Source organism: Tachysurus fulvidraco, chromosome 1 (genome assembly GCF_022655615.1).
Source record: "Tachysurus fulvidraco isolate hzauxx_2018 chromosome 1, HZAU_PFXX_2.0, whole genome shotgun sequence".
Classification (NCBI taxonomy): domain Eukaryota; kingdom Metazoa; phylum Chordata; class Actinopteri; order Siluriformes; family Bagridae; genus Tachysurus; species Tachysurus fulvidraco.
Window position 1 is genome coordinate 36074996 of NC_062518.1, and position 16927 is coordinate 36091922.

Genomic DNA, 16927 nt, shown 5'->3' on the forward strand with positions numbered 1-16927 from the left:
ACTATTCTAATCTTTGCAAGAGGACCAGAGGTGATTGATGCAACCAGTAAAAATCTGCTAACAGTGGGGTCACTGAAATGCAAATGGCTCTCTTTTCTCAGCCTGTCATGACCATCTCAAACCATTTCTCTTGCAAAAGATTAAATATAAACTATATGCGTGTTCCTTTCACTACCACCTAAATAAGTATGTCACTGATGCAAGGACATTGGTGATGACCTTGTAATTTGTTTCCTCAAGTACTGATTGCTGAAATGGCCACATGATTAAGTCCGGATTCTATTGTGACTAGAATGTGTTGGCTACACTGTCCAACAATATCCACCCTCTACAGGTGTGAAGTCTAAACAAGTTCCTTGTCCCTTCTCATGAAAAATATCTCCAGTATTTCAGTCACATGTTTTATTTCTCAGTATCACATTAAAGATGAAGGCTGGACCCAAACTCCCAGAATGCAGTGCAGCTATAGCATGTGATGTAGGAGATGATGGTGTTGTCGGAGGGGATGATGAGAAAAAAAAAGCAAGGGTGAAATTGTGGGTAATTGAAATACAGACGCAATACTTTTACTTATTATTAATTTCAAAATGAGGTTTCGTTAATTAGCACAGGAACAAACCTCACAGCACTAATTATTCCGTGCCTCAGATCTACCTCATGATGAAATTTGGTTATGAGAAAGATCCGTGTGTCTGTGTGTGTGTAGGTGTGTGTGTGTGTGTGTGTAGGTGTCTTCTCCTTCCCTCTGAAATCAGTCTACATTCCCCACGGACTCAGCACACTCTCCAGCTCACATAAACGTTCTTTTCTCTGAAGTTTTTCTGATGTGGTGTGTTGCCATAGCAACAAGGGCCTTTATTCCATGCAGTTGAGGACTCTGTGTTTTCATGTGTTTAATTATGAATGTAGGGGTCTGATAATGAGAAAAGAGAGAGATGGACAGATGTGGTACAGTATAAAAGATTATTAAACAGCTGCTCTGACTGCAGGTAATAAATAATGACTCTAATGACTGCATTCACAGAAATCTGATTCATCTCTTATTAAAATTCTCTCAGTTCTCATTAAAATCCTTCAGTCACACAAACCTTCAATGCAATCGAAATAAATCCAAATGATTTAAATGAAAATAAACGTTTGTTTTCAGAGGAATTGAATCAAGGCCAGTGAGGAATGAACATCGTCTCTGACGGCTTCCACACGCCGTCGTCTTTTTGTGAAGTGTAATAATGTAATAAAAATTTTTAAATTTATTAAACAACTGTTTTATTCAATTCCTGTCAGTGTTACTACATTAGTCCTGGACTCAGAACTGTAGATTTTAGTGCAGAACCTTCAGCTGAAGATGACGATGATGTTCACGTTTCAGCACGACAACAACTCAAAGCTCAGATCCACATCGATACAGGAAGGAGTTCACCAGCAGATCAGTGTTCACCTGAATGACATTAAACCTGTGTGGAGACCTGAAGCTGTAGCTGAAGCTGGCCTGAGTGTTTTTATAAGAGTGATCAGTAGAATATTCAAGTCAGGCTGTGAGTGTGTGACTTTTTCAGAACATTTATTTATTTAATTTAATTTAGAATTTATAATTTGTTACAGAGTTTTTCCTCTCATCTCTCTCTCTCTCTCTCTCTCTCTCTCTCTCTCTCTCTCTCTCTCTCTCTCTCTCTCTCTTACTTCTGTTGAATCAGGAGTTTGGAATAGCTGGCCGTTTCATGTTTGTGTGTGTGTTTGTGTGTGTGTGTGTGTGTGTGTGTGTGTGTGTGTGTGTGTGTGTGTGTGTGTGTGTGTGTGTGTGTGTGTGTGTGTGTGTGTGTGTGTGTGTGTATTTAGACTGTATTTCTCAGCGTCTTTAAGGACCTGCTATGTTTTTTAAGCCACAATTATCTTCCCCTTAAATCACGGCCCTAAACCTGCTCACTGATGAAGAAGCTGGAGCTGCAGAGTTTCTGACAGGTTCCTCAGCGCTGGTCTCACAGCTCACAGTCTGAAACTTGCTCTTTGTTGATTTTCTGTGATTTCTTTGTGATAGCTGCCGTTGTTCCCCGAGCTGGAGCACGTCTCTGAGCTCCTTCCCAGGCTGCCTCTCTAATACACCTCATGTCACGTGTCACACGTTTTCTTTCAGTAACACACACAAAGATCAATTCATTTCTAGAATATAAGAATCTTCAGTATATTGATACTACTACTGTTATAATAATAATAATAATAATAATAATAATAATAATAATAATAATAATAATAATAATAATAATAATAATAATAGATTGAAGGACAGCTTCATTCATCAGGCTGTCAGGAAGCTGAACTCACTCCCGTACTTGCCCTCCCTTCCCTTTTCTGCCCCAGGCACCACAGAACTATGAGCCCCCCCCCTCCCCAGATCCCACATCTCAAGGTCTTTCCACTCCCCCCTCCCACTTACATACGATGACATGCACCAGTCACGCATTGATCTGCTCACTACCTCTTTGAGCCCTTGTTCACTCAAATCTGACTGAATATGTTTTTTTGCACTACAATTTTTTTTATCTGCACTATTATTTCACTGTATGCACATTGGGTCTGAAAGTAACGCAATTCCAATTCTCTGTATGTATGTACTGTACATGTGGAAGATTTGACAATAAAGCAGACTCGACCTGACTTGACTAGATTTACACAAAAATTAGGAATCTATTGTGTAATATGAAAGGTGTACAATTAATATAAAACCAATAGAAAGAGTTGGAGTCTGTATATTTTAACAATATTCAAATGCAAATTGTTAGTATTTAATTGAGATGAATTAAGATTTAAGCAGTGGCCATGCCTCATTCGTTGTATCCAACAGGCACAGAATAGGATGGAGGGGACAGAGAGACTGAAATAACCCACAAGGAACTACTTTGTTAACCAAAGTTGGCCCTGGACGACAGCCTGCCCTGCACATCATAGTGTATAATTGATCATAGTGTATAATTATATTAGTACAATTCACTAACAAATACGTAGGACAGTGTGTACACCAAGACCGGGTTTGTGAGCCTGTGTATTAATTTATTGCAGTCATTGTAAAGACAGTATGGACATGTCATCATGAGGCCTGTACTTTTCGTCCCGTTGTTTTGAATTAGACCCCTAGGGGGCGCTGAGGTGGAGCTGATTGTTCAGTAGCAGCAGGTGAGTACAATTTTTAGCGAACGACTTTACATTCTGTGTAAAATTCGCTTACCAGGACTAATAAGTAGAGTAATTAAAGCTCTTTTCTTTATACGTGTAAACACTAAGAGTGAGAAACCGTAAAACACTTTTGTTTTTATGATTTAAAATGTTTTTCTTATAATTTTACCATCAGGATTTTGTATTTCTGGCGATTCGTGACATTGTGTAAGTTTCACAAAAGGTGACTTATTTATTTTGGAGACATAAGTATCTTCATAATGCGTTAAATGTTGTGAAACACTGTCTGTCCAGAGTAAATGTAATGAAGGTAGTCAGAGCTGTATATAATTAAACAGGCCTCTAAAGTGCTGTGTGAAAATGGAGGCCTAGTGGCGCATTTATAAAGACCACATTACTTTCCTTTTTACTACATTTAGGACTGCTGACAACGTTGTTCATGTTTTAGTGGCGTTACAGTGATTTTATTACTAAATGTTTTCATCCTTTGCACCACAAATAGTAACGTTTTTTTTTTTAATGTAATTGCTATAAATCAGTTTGGTGAAATTCACATGCAGTTTGGTGATTCTGACTTCTTATTGTGTTTAGGTTGCCTGTATTATATTTATTGGCCATAATTAATCATGTTTTCGCCGAGAAAGCCTCGTGTATAAGAAGTTTAACACCGAATATAGTATGTTATTTAATTAACACCGTTTTTCTACTGCAATACCACATTTGACCACTGATAGGCGCTGTAGATTATACAACAGCGCCTCTCAGTGGTCAAATGTGGTACATTTGTAACATCCCTTTAGTCAAGTCGAGAAGTTTTTATTCATTATCATTCAAGCTTTTTGAATTCATTATCGTTTCCTTTGTGTTTAGTAGTTAATGATTACTTACGTAGACTTTTCCTCTGCTAATGTTAGCATTAACAAGATGTTCGCCATGTATTGAATGATGTTATTCGCGGATATGAAGAGAAAACGGTATTTACCGTCCTCGTGTTTACACTTGTGTAGAATGACACCGTTTCTTGTCTGCAGTTGTCGGTATCGCTTCTCGGCCTTTTGGCTAAGATCAAGTGTAGTATCTGTTCTTATCAGTTTAATATCTGATACGTCCCCTACCCGGGGACCATATATTAAATTGATTTTTGGAGCAGGGAGATGGAATAGGGGCTTGCTCCGTCCACTCCACGCATCGACCCGGTATTGCAGTACCTCCGGGAACGGTGCACCCCCTCTGTACTGTTAAAGAAACGTTATAGCTCTACATTTCTCTAGCTCTAATACAACACTTATGTCTCTGTGTTCGGATTATTTCTGGACCTCTTTATTTCAGGGCTTTATGATCTCTTTATAATCACAGTTCACTACAGAGAAGGGGGATTTAAGGGGGTTTAAAGCCAGATTGGTTTTATAGAAGGTACTGTGTTCATTAAAGTAGCGTGTTTTACACGGTTATAATCACAATCTCTCTCTGCAGCGGACATACAACTTGTGACACACGGAACTATTTATCCGGAACTATTTATCGGGAATATGGCGCCCGGGCTCATATTAGCGGTCGGACACAGAAACTTTCTCTCGTTTGTGCTTATTTAACAATCTTTGTTCAAATATTCTGATTATAGTCACCTGGAATTGTAAGTTCAAAGCAGCTTTCACACTTTATCATTCATTTATGTGCAATAAATAAACGTTATCGGATGTTGTTGTTGTTTACATCTTCGATCTATCCCTCAAACGGGGTGGGGGTGGGGGCTGTAACTGTACCGGGGCTTTAACACTATCTTAATAAAACTCACTGTTCTTGTCCCCTACTGATTACAGTACAGTGTTGTGTCAGTAGTTTTGTACTGACTCTTTTTAGTGTAAAGTGCAGATGTACTGATTTATAAACGCATTTTAATGAACACTGTGGATCTCGTCCCATATTCAGCCGCACTGCATCATGGGAAGTATCGTACTGTGGTTTCTTAGACAATATTCGTCAACATTCAGCTTTAAATGTAATAAATGTAGTGTTATTTTTGCAGCATGTGTAGACTGTGGTGTTTTAGTGTTGCACGTTTGTGTAATGATTAAAGCTGGTTTCCTCTCCCTAATGGTAAAGGGTGTGTGTGGTGGTGCAGTCACTAGCTGAGGGAGCTGCAATTCATACTTACCTGGCAGGGGAGATACCATGATCAAGAAGGTGGTTCACCCAGGGCGAGGCTCAGCCATTGCACTCCGGCTGTGCTGACCCCTGCGAATTCCCCAAATGTGGGAATCTCGACTGCATAATTTCTGGTAGTGGGGGACTGCGTTCGCGCTCTCCCCTGATATTCACTGTACTAAAGTTAGACTTTATTCTAGTGCATTTGCAGGACTTGTGTATGTTTGTAGCTCTCTGTACCATGTACATCTCTTGTGTATGTTCTGTAGGTGTGAGCTGAGTCTGGATCTATTCAAGAAGTACAGGCCTTCTGTAAGATACCAGTGCAACTGACGTCAACATCTAGGACAACACCTTTGCTTTCCTGGACTGTGCAGTTCTCATAGGGACTGATGGGAAGCCCCTCTCTCTCACACACGCACACGTACCAATGCCTGTTTGATTCTCACCAGCCACTACAACACAAATTGGGAGACATCAGGACTACACCGCAGGGTAGAAAGCCTCCCCACATCAGCAGAAACCAAGAATAAAGAAATCGTCATCTGAAAGCAGTGTTAGTGAAGATGGTGCCTATGCTGTTAGTCATTACATCTAGATCGTTTGTGTTTAAGGGTACAGTAAGAAGTTGAGACCGATCAGGCAGGTTATTTGTGAATCTGTCTTTAGTGGTCAGAATAATAATTCTACTGAGTCGATAACGTGGTGAGACAGTTAGTCTGTTCTATAGGTAGTGTGTACAGTATGAGGTAATGGTCTGTGTAATATTAATAAATCTAGCATATGATTAAGATGATGAGTTGCTAGTGATGTTTCTTTTAAGTCCAAATGAGTTTAGTAGGTCCATAAATGTGAGTCCTAAAGCATTGCTTGTATCGTCAACATGCATGTTAGTCTTCTACAATTAACGCTTTATCAAATTTAACCAATAGGTCTGAAAGAAAATCTGCAAATTCTCTAAGAAAATCAGTGTAGGGTCCTGGGGGTCTGTACAAAGTCACTAGAGCAAGAGACATCAGTGATTTTTTTTATTTATTTTTTTGTGTATGTCCAATGTATGTAACATTAAGAACAAGCTCTTCAAAAGAATTAAATCTATGCGGTGTTCTCTGAGTAACAGTAAGGAAATCAGTAATGATGATGGTAACACCACCTCCACGACTAGTCTGACGAGGCTCATGCTTGTAGATATATCCTGATGGGGTAGACTCATTTAGACTGATGTAATCGTTTGGTTTAACCCATGTTTCAGTAAGGCAGAGTACAGTGAGTCTATTTTCTGAGATGATTTCATTTACAATAAGTGCTTTTGGTGCAAGTGATCTAATGTTCAGAAGCCCGAACTTTAGGAACTGTTTTTGTTTGTTTCTTTGACATTTTTCTGGTCTAATTACGGTAAGATTATTTCGAGAACTTCTCATGCATTTACATTTTGATCTCACTACTCGGAGTACAGACACAGTTTCTATAGGATGAACCGCTTCCACCAGGGTGTTGGAGTCCCCCTTCAGGATCTCCGACTGCCTCAGGCTGGTGTCGTTCGTGCCAGCATGAAGAACCACAGCTCTGGGGTCTCATTTATAAAACTGTGCGTAGGATCCCTACTAAAAGTTTACGTACGCCGTGCGTACGCACACCTGTAAGCAATGTTCACATTATAAATCACAGATCACCCGCAGATGTGCGTACGTGAACCAGCCTCAAATCCCGCCCTGTACACGCCCATTTTTAACCATAAATAGTCAATGCAAATCACTGCGCGGGCATGAGAGTGGACCTCGTTATAATAAGTTTCCTCTGCGCTTTGTGTGTTTAAAAATGCGCTGAGGAGCCAGCGTCTCAGGGGTAGCCACTGTCGCCTGCAGGTTATAATTATATTAAAAGCAACATTGTTATAATTATATTCAAAACAAAATTGTTACATTTTCTACTTTTTAATATTGTTACTCACCAAGAAGCCAGCCACGTAGCTGCTGCGCCTGCATTTAGTCTGTTCCCTACGCTGTTATGTGTCAAGATAAAGGAATCGTGTTGAACCAGGCCAGCGTGCCACAATGTTTGTGAGGGTCATGTTGGAGTCATATATGATTTGCACATTAATAGAATGCACATGCTTTCTGTTAACATAAGCAAATTCATTTTCAGATGGTGCCGTTATAGCAACATGAGCGCAGTCAATTGCGCCGATTACATTTGGGAAACCAGACATTGCTGCAAAATTTCATTTTAATTTCGGCCTGTTCTTGCACAGTGTAGGGGAACCTGATGTACCGACTACCCATATTAAGTATACCATTCAAAACGACAGATATTATGGCACTCGGGACGGCTGTGATATACCAGACCTATATGGTGAGATGATAGTCCAATAGAATTATTTCATATACGAAAAGGTTTTGGACACAAAGTTGAGGATTGCTTATAGTTTTTTTTTTATATAAATAATTTACCTGTCTGTCAATTCCCGCTGGAAACAGCCGGTTGCCAAGAACCCCAGAGCGGTGAGGACTTGTATTTAGACTGGGATGGCATGGTTCCGGCGTGTTGCCCTCTCTAATACTGGACCCAATTCAACACATAGATCTAAGAGCATAGCTCTAGGGAATCTAAATTGGCTTATTAGCCATCATAATGGTCCAGGAAATCATCATGGTCCCTGAAAACTCGTTCTCTCCTTATTCTCCCATTGGCGTAATCCTCCAGCAGTGCCATCATAAAGCATTAAATACCCTGGTCACCAGAGGATTTATGTTTCTAGCGATTAGACTGATCGTTAACACCTTGACAATCACAGAAATATTTTGTGGGTGAAAATTTAAGACGAAAATGTTATAGTGAACACCCACTTCTTCATGACGGTTTTGTAATGAACACCGTAATAGTTAGGACCGATGATGAATAGCGATTGTGCTTCATGACTGTATTTGCAGACTTTGACATTTTATGATCTAAGTACATTAAGGAAAATATTTCGTTTTTACACTGTGTTCTGCAGTTCTCTAATAAAAGGGTATTTCATGCTATTCTGTATCACATGTAGTCGCGCCATCTCCTCCTGTGCTCCCGTTGTGGACAATGTGACTGTAAGGCAGCGCTGATTATTCATTCATTCATTCATTCACCATAAAATTTTCAACTAATGTTATAAAAATGTTTTTAATTAATTTATTAAAAACCGGGAAATCAAAAATTGTTCATAGTTCCAATACATTTATTTTTTTCCCAACAGCAAGCTAGAACTTCCATGTGTGACCCCTCATCATGGCCGGGTGATGATGCTGCAAGTCAGTCTGTGGAAGGTAAGTGAGATAAAGTATGTGTTAACAGAAATCAAGCCCTTTTTGGAAAAATTGTTCTGGTAGTTGTTAGATTTGCTCAAGTCCCAAGAGCCACAGATGAGTGCCAGCCCTAGCAGTCAATCTGTTAGGTTGCCTTCTCGGGATTCTCAGCCCACAGACAAGCCCAGTCAGCCTGATCCTGCCATCTGACCCGAGCAGTCAGAGCCCATCGTCAGGTCCAAGAAGTTCAAGTCCGCTGTCCAGCCCCGGCAGTCTGTATCACCAGCCACAACCTGGATCATGTGACACCGAAAGAGCTGCCAACAGATTCCCCTGCATGTAATATTCAGATTATATGCAAGCAGTGTTCAGTCTATATATGGTTTAATACAGACAACTTTATTAATCCCAGTAGGGCCAATAGCTTTTTGACCTGCTCAAAACCGAGTTGCTATCAGAGATGTTCTGCTGTGATGCCTGTGCTTAATGATTCTTTGTTCAGTAACAACTAACTTGTTTTTGGAATGGATTGTGCGTGTGCGTGTTCACCCCTGTTAAATTCCATAAGCACGTTACTGGTCTGTGCAAGAGGTGACGGGTCTTTAAACCAGACCGCATGTGGTTATATCCTCCTGGTTATGTAGAGGGTGCTCTGCCATCTCCCAACTCCTTTTTTCAAAGCCGTGTGTTTCTGTGGTGCCCTGATGGAGTGTGGAGATGCTCCCTGAAGTGTCCTAGAGGTGATAATTGTGTTGATTATACAATGTATTAATCTATGGACTGTGTGTATTTACAGAGGCCATTGATGACATGTGGGCAAGTAAGCAGCGACGTCTGGAGTGCATCCAATCCACCAGACATGAGCATGTACAGAGTAGAACGTAGCACGACCATCAACAAAGTGGACGTGCCGTATTGCAAATGTCTGCATGGAAGCAACAGCCTGGAAGGATTCCACAAGGTACACAAATGTAGTCTGTATACTTTTAACAAATTAAATTATTCGTTCTAATACACTATCATAACCTTCAGGTCCACCACTTTGCAGCTCGGCCCTTTCAGGTTTACCTGATAAGTGGCATTGCACAGTGGAACGCAGACAGGAGCTCAGATGCAGTGTTTGGTGGCAAAGGACGGCGCCACAGGATATACTCCGCAACGCTGAACGACTGCCTCAACACCCGGTGTCAAAAGCTGTTAGGAGAAACCGAGGAGCTGCTCGGGTTGGAGTACCTCTTCAGCCAGAGCACGGGTGAATCCGGACCTTTCTCGCTCCAGGACATCATCGATGACAATCCCAAGGAAGAGGTGGTTCAGCCTGGACACCCCGATAAAAGCGAGGACGACGAAGTGTACCACAGCGATGTGGAGATGCGAGACGGCGTTCTGGATGTCGCCCTGTCCCGCATCACCTTCACAGCCGATGACCTCCACTGTAAACCCACTGGCATTTGTGAGTAGCCTAGTTTCTGTTAGAATGAAACACAATACGCCAATTGCTATAAAATTCATTAAAGAACAACATGCACATTCGAACCTCCTGTATTCTGAATTGTATTTTTTACAGGAGGATGCCTGCAGTCCTAACCCTCTTCCTGGCTTTCAAAAGCTAGAAACCTTCTGCTCCTTGCTGGTGGAGATCTGCCTTGCCGAAAACAAGTTTTCACTTACCACTGAAAAATCCTTGAAGCCTGGAATGCAGTGGAGGAACATGATAAGCAGCCACAGAAGTTTAATCAGCTGTACAGGACCCACAGGGGTAACACCCTCTACTGTCGGACGAAAAGGGATGATCTTGTTGCCGGCGCCTGCTGTGGTTGCAAACTCCATAATCATCTCGCACCAGCCCGGAGAAGAGCGCGATCCTGAAGTCATACGAGAGAATTCAACACCGGATTCTGGTGGATGATCCTGTGTAAACAGGCATTCCTCTTCCAAAAATAAACCTCAAGACAGTGCGCGACTTCATCCATCATCAAGAGAGGCTCCTTTACCTCCGTGCTACAAAATGGTCATTTACCATCACAAAGACCACCTCGGTCTCTTCCGCAGAACTACCTCCAGCACCACACAGCCAGCAGTGCTCCCTCCACCGGACTACCCCCTCATGCAATATGTGCCCACACATAGCACAGCAGGGACGAAGCTGTTGAAGGACAGGACCGACATAACTATGCCACTCTCCTGCTCCCCTTTGTACCTGCCGTTGTTGGCGAGAAAAACCCCGGCCATTTGTACTATCACCATGGAAAACAGGGTGTGTGAATGTTACCAATACTGTATCTCTGTCGTCGACTAGCTGAAAGCTGAAGGGCTGTACAATCTGTAATGTTTTAAATGCGCTTTTTGTGTGTTTTTCCCCACTTAGTGCAGTGTGTGTGTGTGTGTGTGTGTGTGTGTGTGTGTGTGTGTGTGTGTGTGTGTGTGTGTGTGTGTGTGTGTGTGTGTGTGTGTGTGTGTGTGTGAGTAATGTGGAGAAATAATGTGATCTCTATTCTAGTACACAACTATTATAATTACAAATTGTCTTTTGTTTAAATCTGTTTCAACAGTAAAACTAGTACATAGTTGGATTTCATTGTATAAAATGTAAAGATTTTTTTTATACTAATTTATTACTTTTTTCTTAATCACATTCAGTGATCTTGTACTTGCTACACTTTTTTACAAGTGTTGCCCATTTTTCTTTTGTTCCAATAAATCTATTTTACTTAATATAATCAACACCTGGAGTATATTTCTTGATTACTAAACCAAGACACACACTGTATAGACTGACAGTACAGCATGGTAAGCATGGGAAATAACATTATTAGTTTATCTGTATCTGTTTATCAAACTCTGGTTTTTGTTTGTATTATAGCTTTGTATAATCTAGGTTATAACCAGATTAACTTGATTTCTTTAACTTGTTCTCTCTCTCACTGTTATAGGGGGTATAAGTATGTGACAGGGTATACAGGTATTATACCCAAATGGGTCAATAACCTATGAATACTTGATCATTCTTTCTTCACACTTTCAACAGATGTACCTGTTCAATTTTAATGTTAATCTGTTGCAAAAGATCCATGAAACATTTTAAAAAGTAATTCATCGGAATACACAATACCTAGTACTTTAGGTGCCATAATTTACAAATTCCTGACATCATAACATTTTATATAAATATATCCCAGACCAGTTATAAGCATGACATTAATAGAGGCCTACCTTTATATTTTTAACACCTTACTTTTCTGCTAGCATCTAGCTAGTACTCCATAACTACACATATTACATAGCATAGCACAATAGAGACAAATTAATAGCATCTATTAATTAATAGCACCATATTTACCATTTGATCATTGCTCGCTGTGACTTCAAAAGTTTGAGTTAATTTTTTATCCCCCAGATGTAAGGATGTAAAATATTTATAAGCAGAATATCATAGAAAAACTACTGCTTGAACCTCTGGTTGTTTATTTTTCCTCTCCAAAGCAAGACCACAAATACTTTGGGTTCTTTGCATCAAGACAGCCAGTCTATTTGCAGAGAAGGATACGTGCCAAACACCAAAAAAATCTGATATTTGTGAAATGTCAGTGGGCTTCTGAGTGGTGCACAACAGAAAGGCTTTGACCAATTAAACATCTTTATGTACAAACATACCCAAAGACTTTCACAAGGCACAGGATATCGTGGCTGTCAATACACTAACATCATTATGTGCATGTTCAACTTTAGTGCTCAATACCAGCTGATGAAAACAGCTCCCCAAAAGGCACAGACTCTCCTGAGGTTTCTGAATAAATTACTTAAATATAATGTGGAGTTTTTATTCAACACTGTTGCTTTTGGGTATTAAGGCACTGGGAAAAGTATAAATAAGGCCAGATCTGTTATGTGCAGAATGCCATCCTTCATTGTTAAAGCAACAGAAAAGCTTTGGTCAGTTTAAGATCTCTATGTACCAACATACTCACCAAATTTCACAACTCACTAAAGAATTGTGGCTATGGAAATACATATATTTTTTGATAAATAGTTTGAACATGGGTCATTTAAGACCATGTAGTTTTCAATGATAGCTCAGAGACTTACAGTCAGTTATTTGGTTGCTTTTACAAACAGGAAACTTTTATCAAGCTCAAAAGATTTACATAAAAATTAAGAATCTATTGTTTATTACAAAATGTGTGCAATTAATATAAAACCAATAGAAAGAGTTAGAGAGCTGGAGAGCTAAAGTCTGTATATTTTTACCATATTTAACGCTCTTTTTTAATTGCCTGCCCTGCACATCATAGTGTATAATTGACCTAATTATATTAGTACAATTCACTAACAAATACGTAGGACAGTGTGTACAGCAAGACCGGAGTTTGTGAGCCTGTGTATTAATTTATTGCAGTCATTGTAAAGACAGTATGGACATGTCATCATGAGGCCTTTACTTTTCGTCCCGTTGTTTTGAATTAGACCCCTAGGGGGCGCTGAGGTGGAGCTGATTGTTCAGTAGCAGCAGGTGAGTACAATTTTTAGCGACCGACGACATTATGTCTAAAATTCCCTTACCAGGACTAATAAGTAGAGTAATTAAAGCTGTTTTATTTATAGGCGTAAACAGTACGAGTGAGAAAACGTAAACACTTTTGTTTTTATGATTTAAAATGTTTTTCTTACTTATAATTTTACCATCAGAGGATTTTGTATTTCTGGCGATTCGTGACATTGTGTAAGTTTCACAAAAGGTGACTTATTTATTTATTTTGGAGACATAAGTATCTTCTTAATGCGTTAAATGTTGTGAAACACTGTCTGTCCAGAGTAAATGTAATGAAGGTAGTCAGAGCTGTATATAATTAAACAGGCCTCTAAAGTGCTGTGTGAAAATGGAGGCCTAGTGGCGCATTTATAAAGACCACCTTACTTTCCTTTTTACTACATTTAGGACTGCTGACAACGTTGTTCATGTTTTAGTGGCGTTACAGTGATTTTATTACTAAATGTTTTCATCCTTTGCACCAGAAATAGTAACGTTTTTTTTATGTAATTACTATAAATCAGTTTATGGTGAAATTCACATGCAGTTTGGTGACTCTGACTTCTTATTGTGTTTAGGTTGCCTGTATTATATTTATTGGCCATAATTAATCTTGTTTTCGCCGAGAAAGCCTCGTGTATAAGAAGTTTAACACCGAATATAGTATGTTATTTAATTAACACCGTTTTTTCCCTGCAATACCACATTTGACCACTGAGAGGCGCTGTTATATAATTCCGGTACTGCAGGCACTAAATTCCAGGGGTTTCGTTACCACGACGTAAAGTGGGCGTGTTTCTGTTACGCTGTACTGAAATCCCTGGAAATAAGTGCCTGCTATTCTGGTACATTTGTAACCTCTCTTTAAATTCCCCACATTTGGCTTCGCGTGTGTTTGTTGTAACAATTGAATGATTTTAAAGCAGTTTAATGTTTTGTTTTGAAAACTACTTTCTAACCCCGTGTGATATTGTAGTGTGGAGGAGTTTGTATTCTCGTCTCTGATTGGTCGCTTTTTGAATTCATTATCGTTTCCTTTGTGTTTAGGAGTTAATGATTACTTACGTAGACTTTTCCTCTGCTAATGTTAGCATTAACAATATGTTCGCCATGTATTGAATGATGTTATTCGCGGATATGAAGAGAAAACGGTATTTACCGTCCTCGTGTTTACACTTGTGTAGAATGACACCGTTTCTTGTCTGCAGTTGTCGGTATCGCTTCTCGGCCTTTTGGCTAAGATCAAGTGTAGTATCTGTTCTTATCAGTTTAATATCTGATACGTCCCCTACCCGGGGACCATATATTAAATTGATTTTTGGAGCAGGGAGATGGAATAGGGGCTTGCTCCGTCCACTCCACGCATCGACCCGGTATTGCAGTACCTCCGGGAACGGTGCACCCCCTCTGTACTGTTAAAGAAACGTTATAGCTCTACATTTCTCTAGCTCTAATACAACACTTATGTTTCTGTGTCCGGATTATTTCTGGATCTCTTTATTACAGGGCTTTATGATCTCTTTATAATCACAGTTCACTACAGAGAAGGGGGATTTAAGGGGGTTTAAAGCCAGTGTGGTTTTATAGAAGGTACTGTGATTCATTAAAGTAGCGTGTTTTACACGGTTATAATCAGTGTTGTGCTAGTTACTAAGATAAACTAACTAGTTACAGTAACGCGTTATTGCCCAACGCTGCTTATAATCACAATCTCTCTCTGCAGCGGACATACAACTTGTGACACACGGAACTATTTATCCGGAACTATTTATCGGGAATATGGCGCCCGGGCTCATATTAGCGGTCGGACACAGAAACTTTCTCTCGTTTGTGCTTATTTAACAATCTTTGTTTTTCTTTGTGTCTGTAACTGTACCGGGGCTTTAACACTATCTTAATAAAACTCACTGTTCTTGTCCCCTACTGCTTACCGTACAGTGTTGTGTCAGTAGTTTTGTACTGACTCTTTTTAGCGTAAAGTGCAGATGTACTGATTTATAAACGCATTTTAATGAACACTGTGGATCTCGTCCCATATTCAGCCGCACTGCATCATGGGAAGTATCGTACTGTGGTTTCTTAGACAATATTCGTCAACATTCAGCTTTAAATGTAATAAATGTAGTGTTATTTTTGCAGCATGTGTAGACTGTGGTGTTTTAGTGTTGCACGTTTGTGTAATGATTAAAGCTGGTTTCCTCTCCCTAATGGTAAAGGGTGTGTGTGGTGGTGCAGTCACTAGCTGAGGGAGCTGCAATTCATACTTACCTGGCAGGGGAGATACCATGATCAAGAAGGTGGTTCACCCAGGGCGAGGCTCAGCCATTGCACTCCGGCTGTGCTGACCCCTGCGAATTCCCCAAATGTGGGAATCTCGACTGCATAATTTGTGGTAGTGGGGGACTGCGTTCGCGCTCTCCCCTGATATTCACTGTACTAAAGTTAGACTTTATTCTAGTGCATTTGCAGGACTTGTGTATGTTTGTAGCTCTCTGTACCATGTACATCTCTTGTGTATGTTCTGTAGGTGTGAGCTGAGTCTGGATCGATTCAAGAAGTACAGGCCTTCTGTAAGATATCAGTGCAATTGACATCAACATCAAGTTCAATAGAGGACACCAAGGACAACACGTTTGCTTTCCTGGACTGTGCAGTTCTCATATGGACTGATGGGAAGCCCCTCTATCTCTCTCTCTCTTTTCTCTCACACACACATGTACCAATGTCTGTTTGATTCTCACCAGCCACTACAACACAAATTAGGAGACATCAGGGCTACACCGCAGGGTAGAAAGCCTCCTCACCCCAGCAGAAACCAAGAATAAAGAAATCGACTGAAAGCAGCCCTCATGGCATGTGAATATCCTAAGTGGGCTTTCAACAAGACAGATTCTAACAGAAAGAAGTTGTACAGTCTATGTATATTTTGCCACCCTGTAGAAGACACGGCTGTCTCCGATGTTAATGATGGTATAATAATTTCTGAATTAATTTGATTGTTGGAGACTGCATTTGCATTCTCCCCTTGTGAAACTTTTGGTGTCTGCTTGTTTTCTATGAGGTTTGATGTTATTCAGAACAGTATTTTTATTTTTATCATCTTTTTATTATCTGATGGTTTAGAGAATTCATTTTACATCTTTATAGTTTGCAAGTTGCATTTGTATTCAGTAATATAACTTATCTAAAATATTTAGTTATGTTTACAAATATGGTAAACAGTTCTAGCTTATGTGCAGATGTCTAATCAGTGTACCTATTTGTATTTCGATACATATGATGGTAACATCACCTTATTTTTCAGGAGTCATCGTGTGAAGGTGTTTAATTTGTTAAAGATTCAGTGAAGCCAATCACATAAAATCAGGATTTAAACAGACAGAACTGAACTGTTAACTTCTTTGATGAGCAACTTAGGTATTGACTTTGACAATTGAGGAACTGTGGACAAGAGTGCATCTAAATTATTATTAAAGTACAATATTCTAGATAGTACTCTAAACAAGAACTGTAACTGACTGTATCTACCTCTACAGCATTAGTGATGTATCCCTAAAATACAGCATGTGCAGGGAGCATGTTATTAAAAAGTGACAATGAAAAATGCTAGTTTTTAGAATAAATCTTTAGAGATGACATGAAACCAACACTGCTTTACCTCAATGTCTGCCAATTAATTGTTGAATAAAACTGTACCAGGTCATATTTTTTATGGCATATATTTCATATGCTTATCAGACCCTCTTCCTCATATGTTTAACTGTTTACTTCTCATACCCTACTATACTATCAGAAGCAGAACTGTATA

The 16927-nt window shown here is 39.7% G+C and overlaps 1 protein-coding gene, 1 long non-coding RNA gene and 4 other non-coding genes across 11 annotated transcripts; all 6 read left to right on the top strand.

Annotated features, from left to right (window-relative positions):
- The first annotated feature begins 3024 nt into the window (after positions 1-3024).
- Positions 3025-11315, top strand: LOC113654746. Of its 6 annotated transcripts, none has more exons than XM_047818099.1 (6): positions 3025-3168; positions 5583-6901; positions 8543-8612; positions 9388-9552; positions 9624-10044; positions 10159-11315. In XM_047818099.1, coding segments are annotated over exons 2-6 (774 nt in total). In that variant the 5' UTR covers positions 3025-3168; positions 5583-6785; the 3' UTR covers positions 10161-11315. The 6 variants fall into 6 exon arrangements, with proteins under 6 accessions (XP_047674055.1, XP_047674064.1, XP_047674053.1 ...); XM_047818108.1 differs by lacking the exon at positions 3025-3168 and adding an exon at positions 3175-3391; XM_047818097.1 differs by lacking the exon at positions 3025-3168 and adding an exon at positions 3175-3375.
- Positions 4208-4398, top strand: LOC113654781. Its single transcript, XR_003443535.1, has one exon. It is a non-coding gene; the product is annotated as a U2 spliceosomal RNA (small nuclear RNA).
- Positions 5316-5479, top strand: LOC113654771. The gene has a single exon (XR_003443525.1). It is a non-coding gene; the product is annotated as a U1 spliceosomal RNA (small nuclear RNA).
- A 1792-nt stretch (positions 11316-13107) lies between the features above and the next one.
- Positions 13108-16824, top strand: LOC125145451. The gene is made up of 2 exons (XR_007143833.1): positions 13108-13311; positions 15647-16824. It is a non-coding gene; the product is annotated as an uncharacterized LOC125145451 (long non-coding RNA).
- On the top strand, positions 14336-14526 carry LOC113654782. Its single transcript, XR_003443536.1, has one exon. It is a non-coding gene; the product is annotated as a U2 spliceosomal RNA (small nuclear RNA).
- LOC113654789 lies at positions 15380-15543 on the top strand. The gene has a single exon (XR_003443544.2). It is a non-coding gene; the product is annotated as a U1 spliceosomal RNA (small nuclear RNA).
- Positions 16825-16927: the final 103 nt, after the last annotated feature.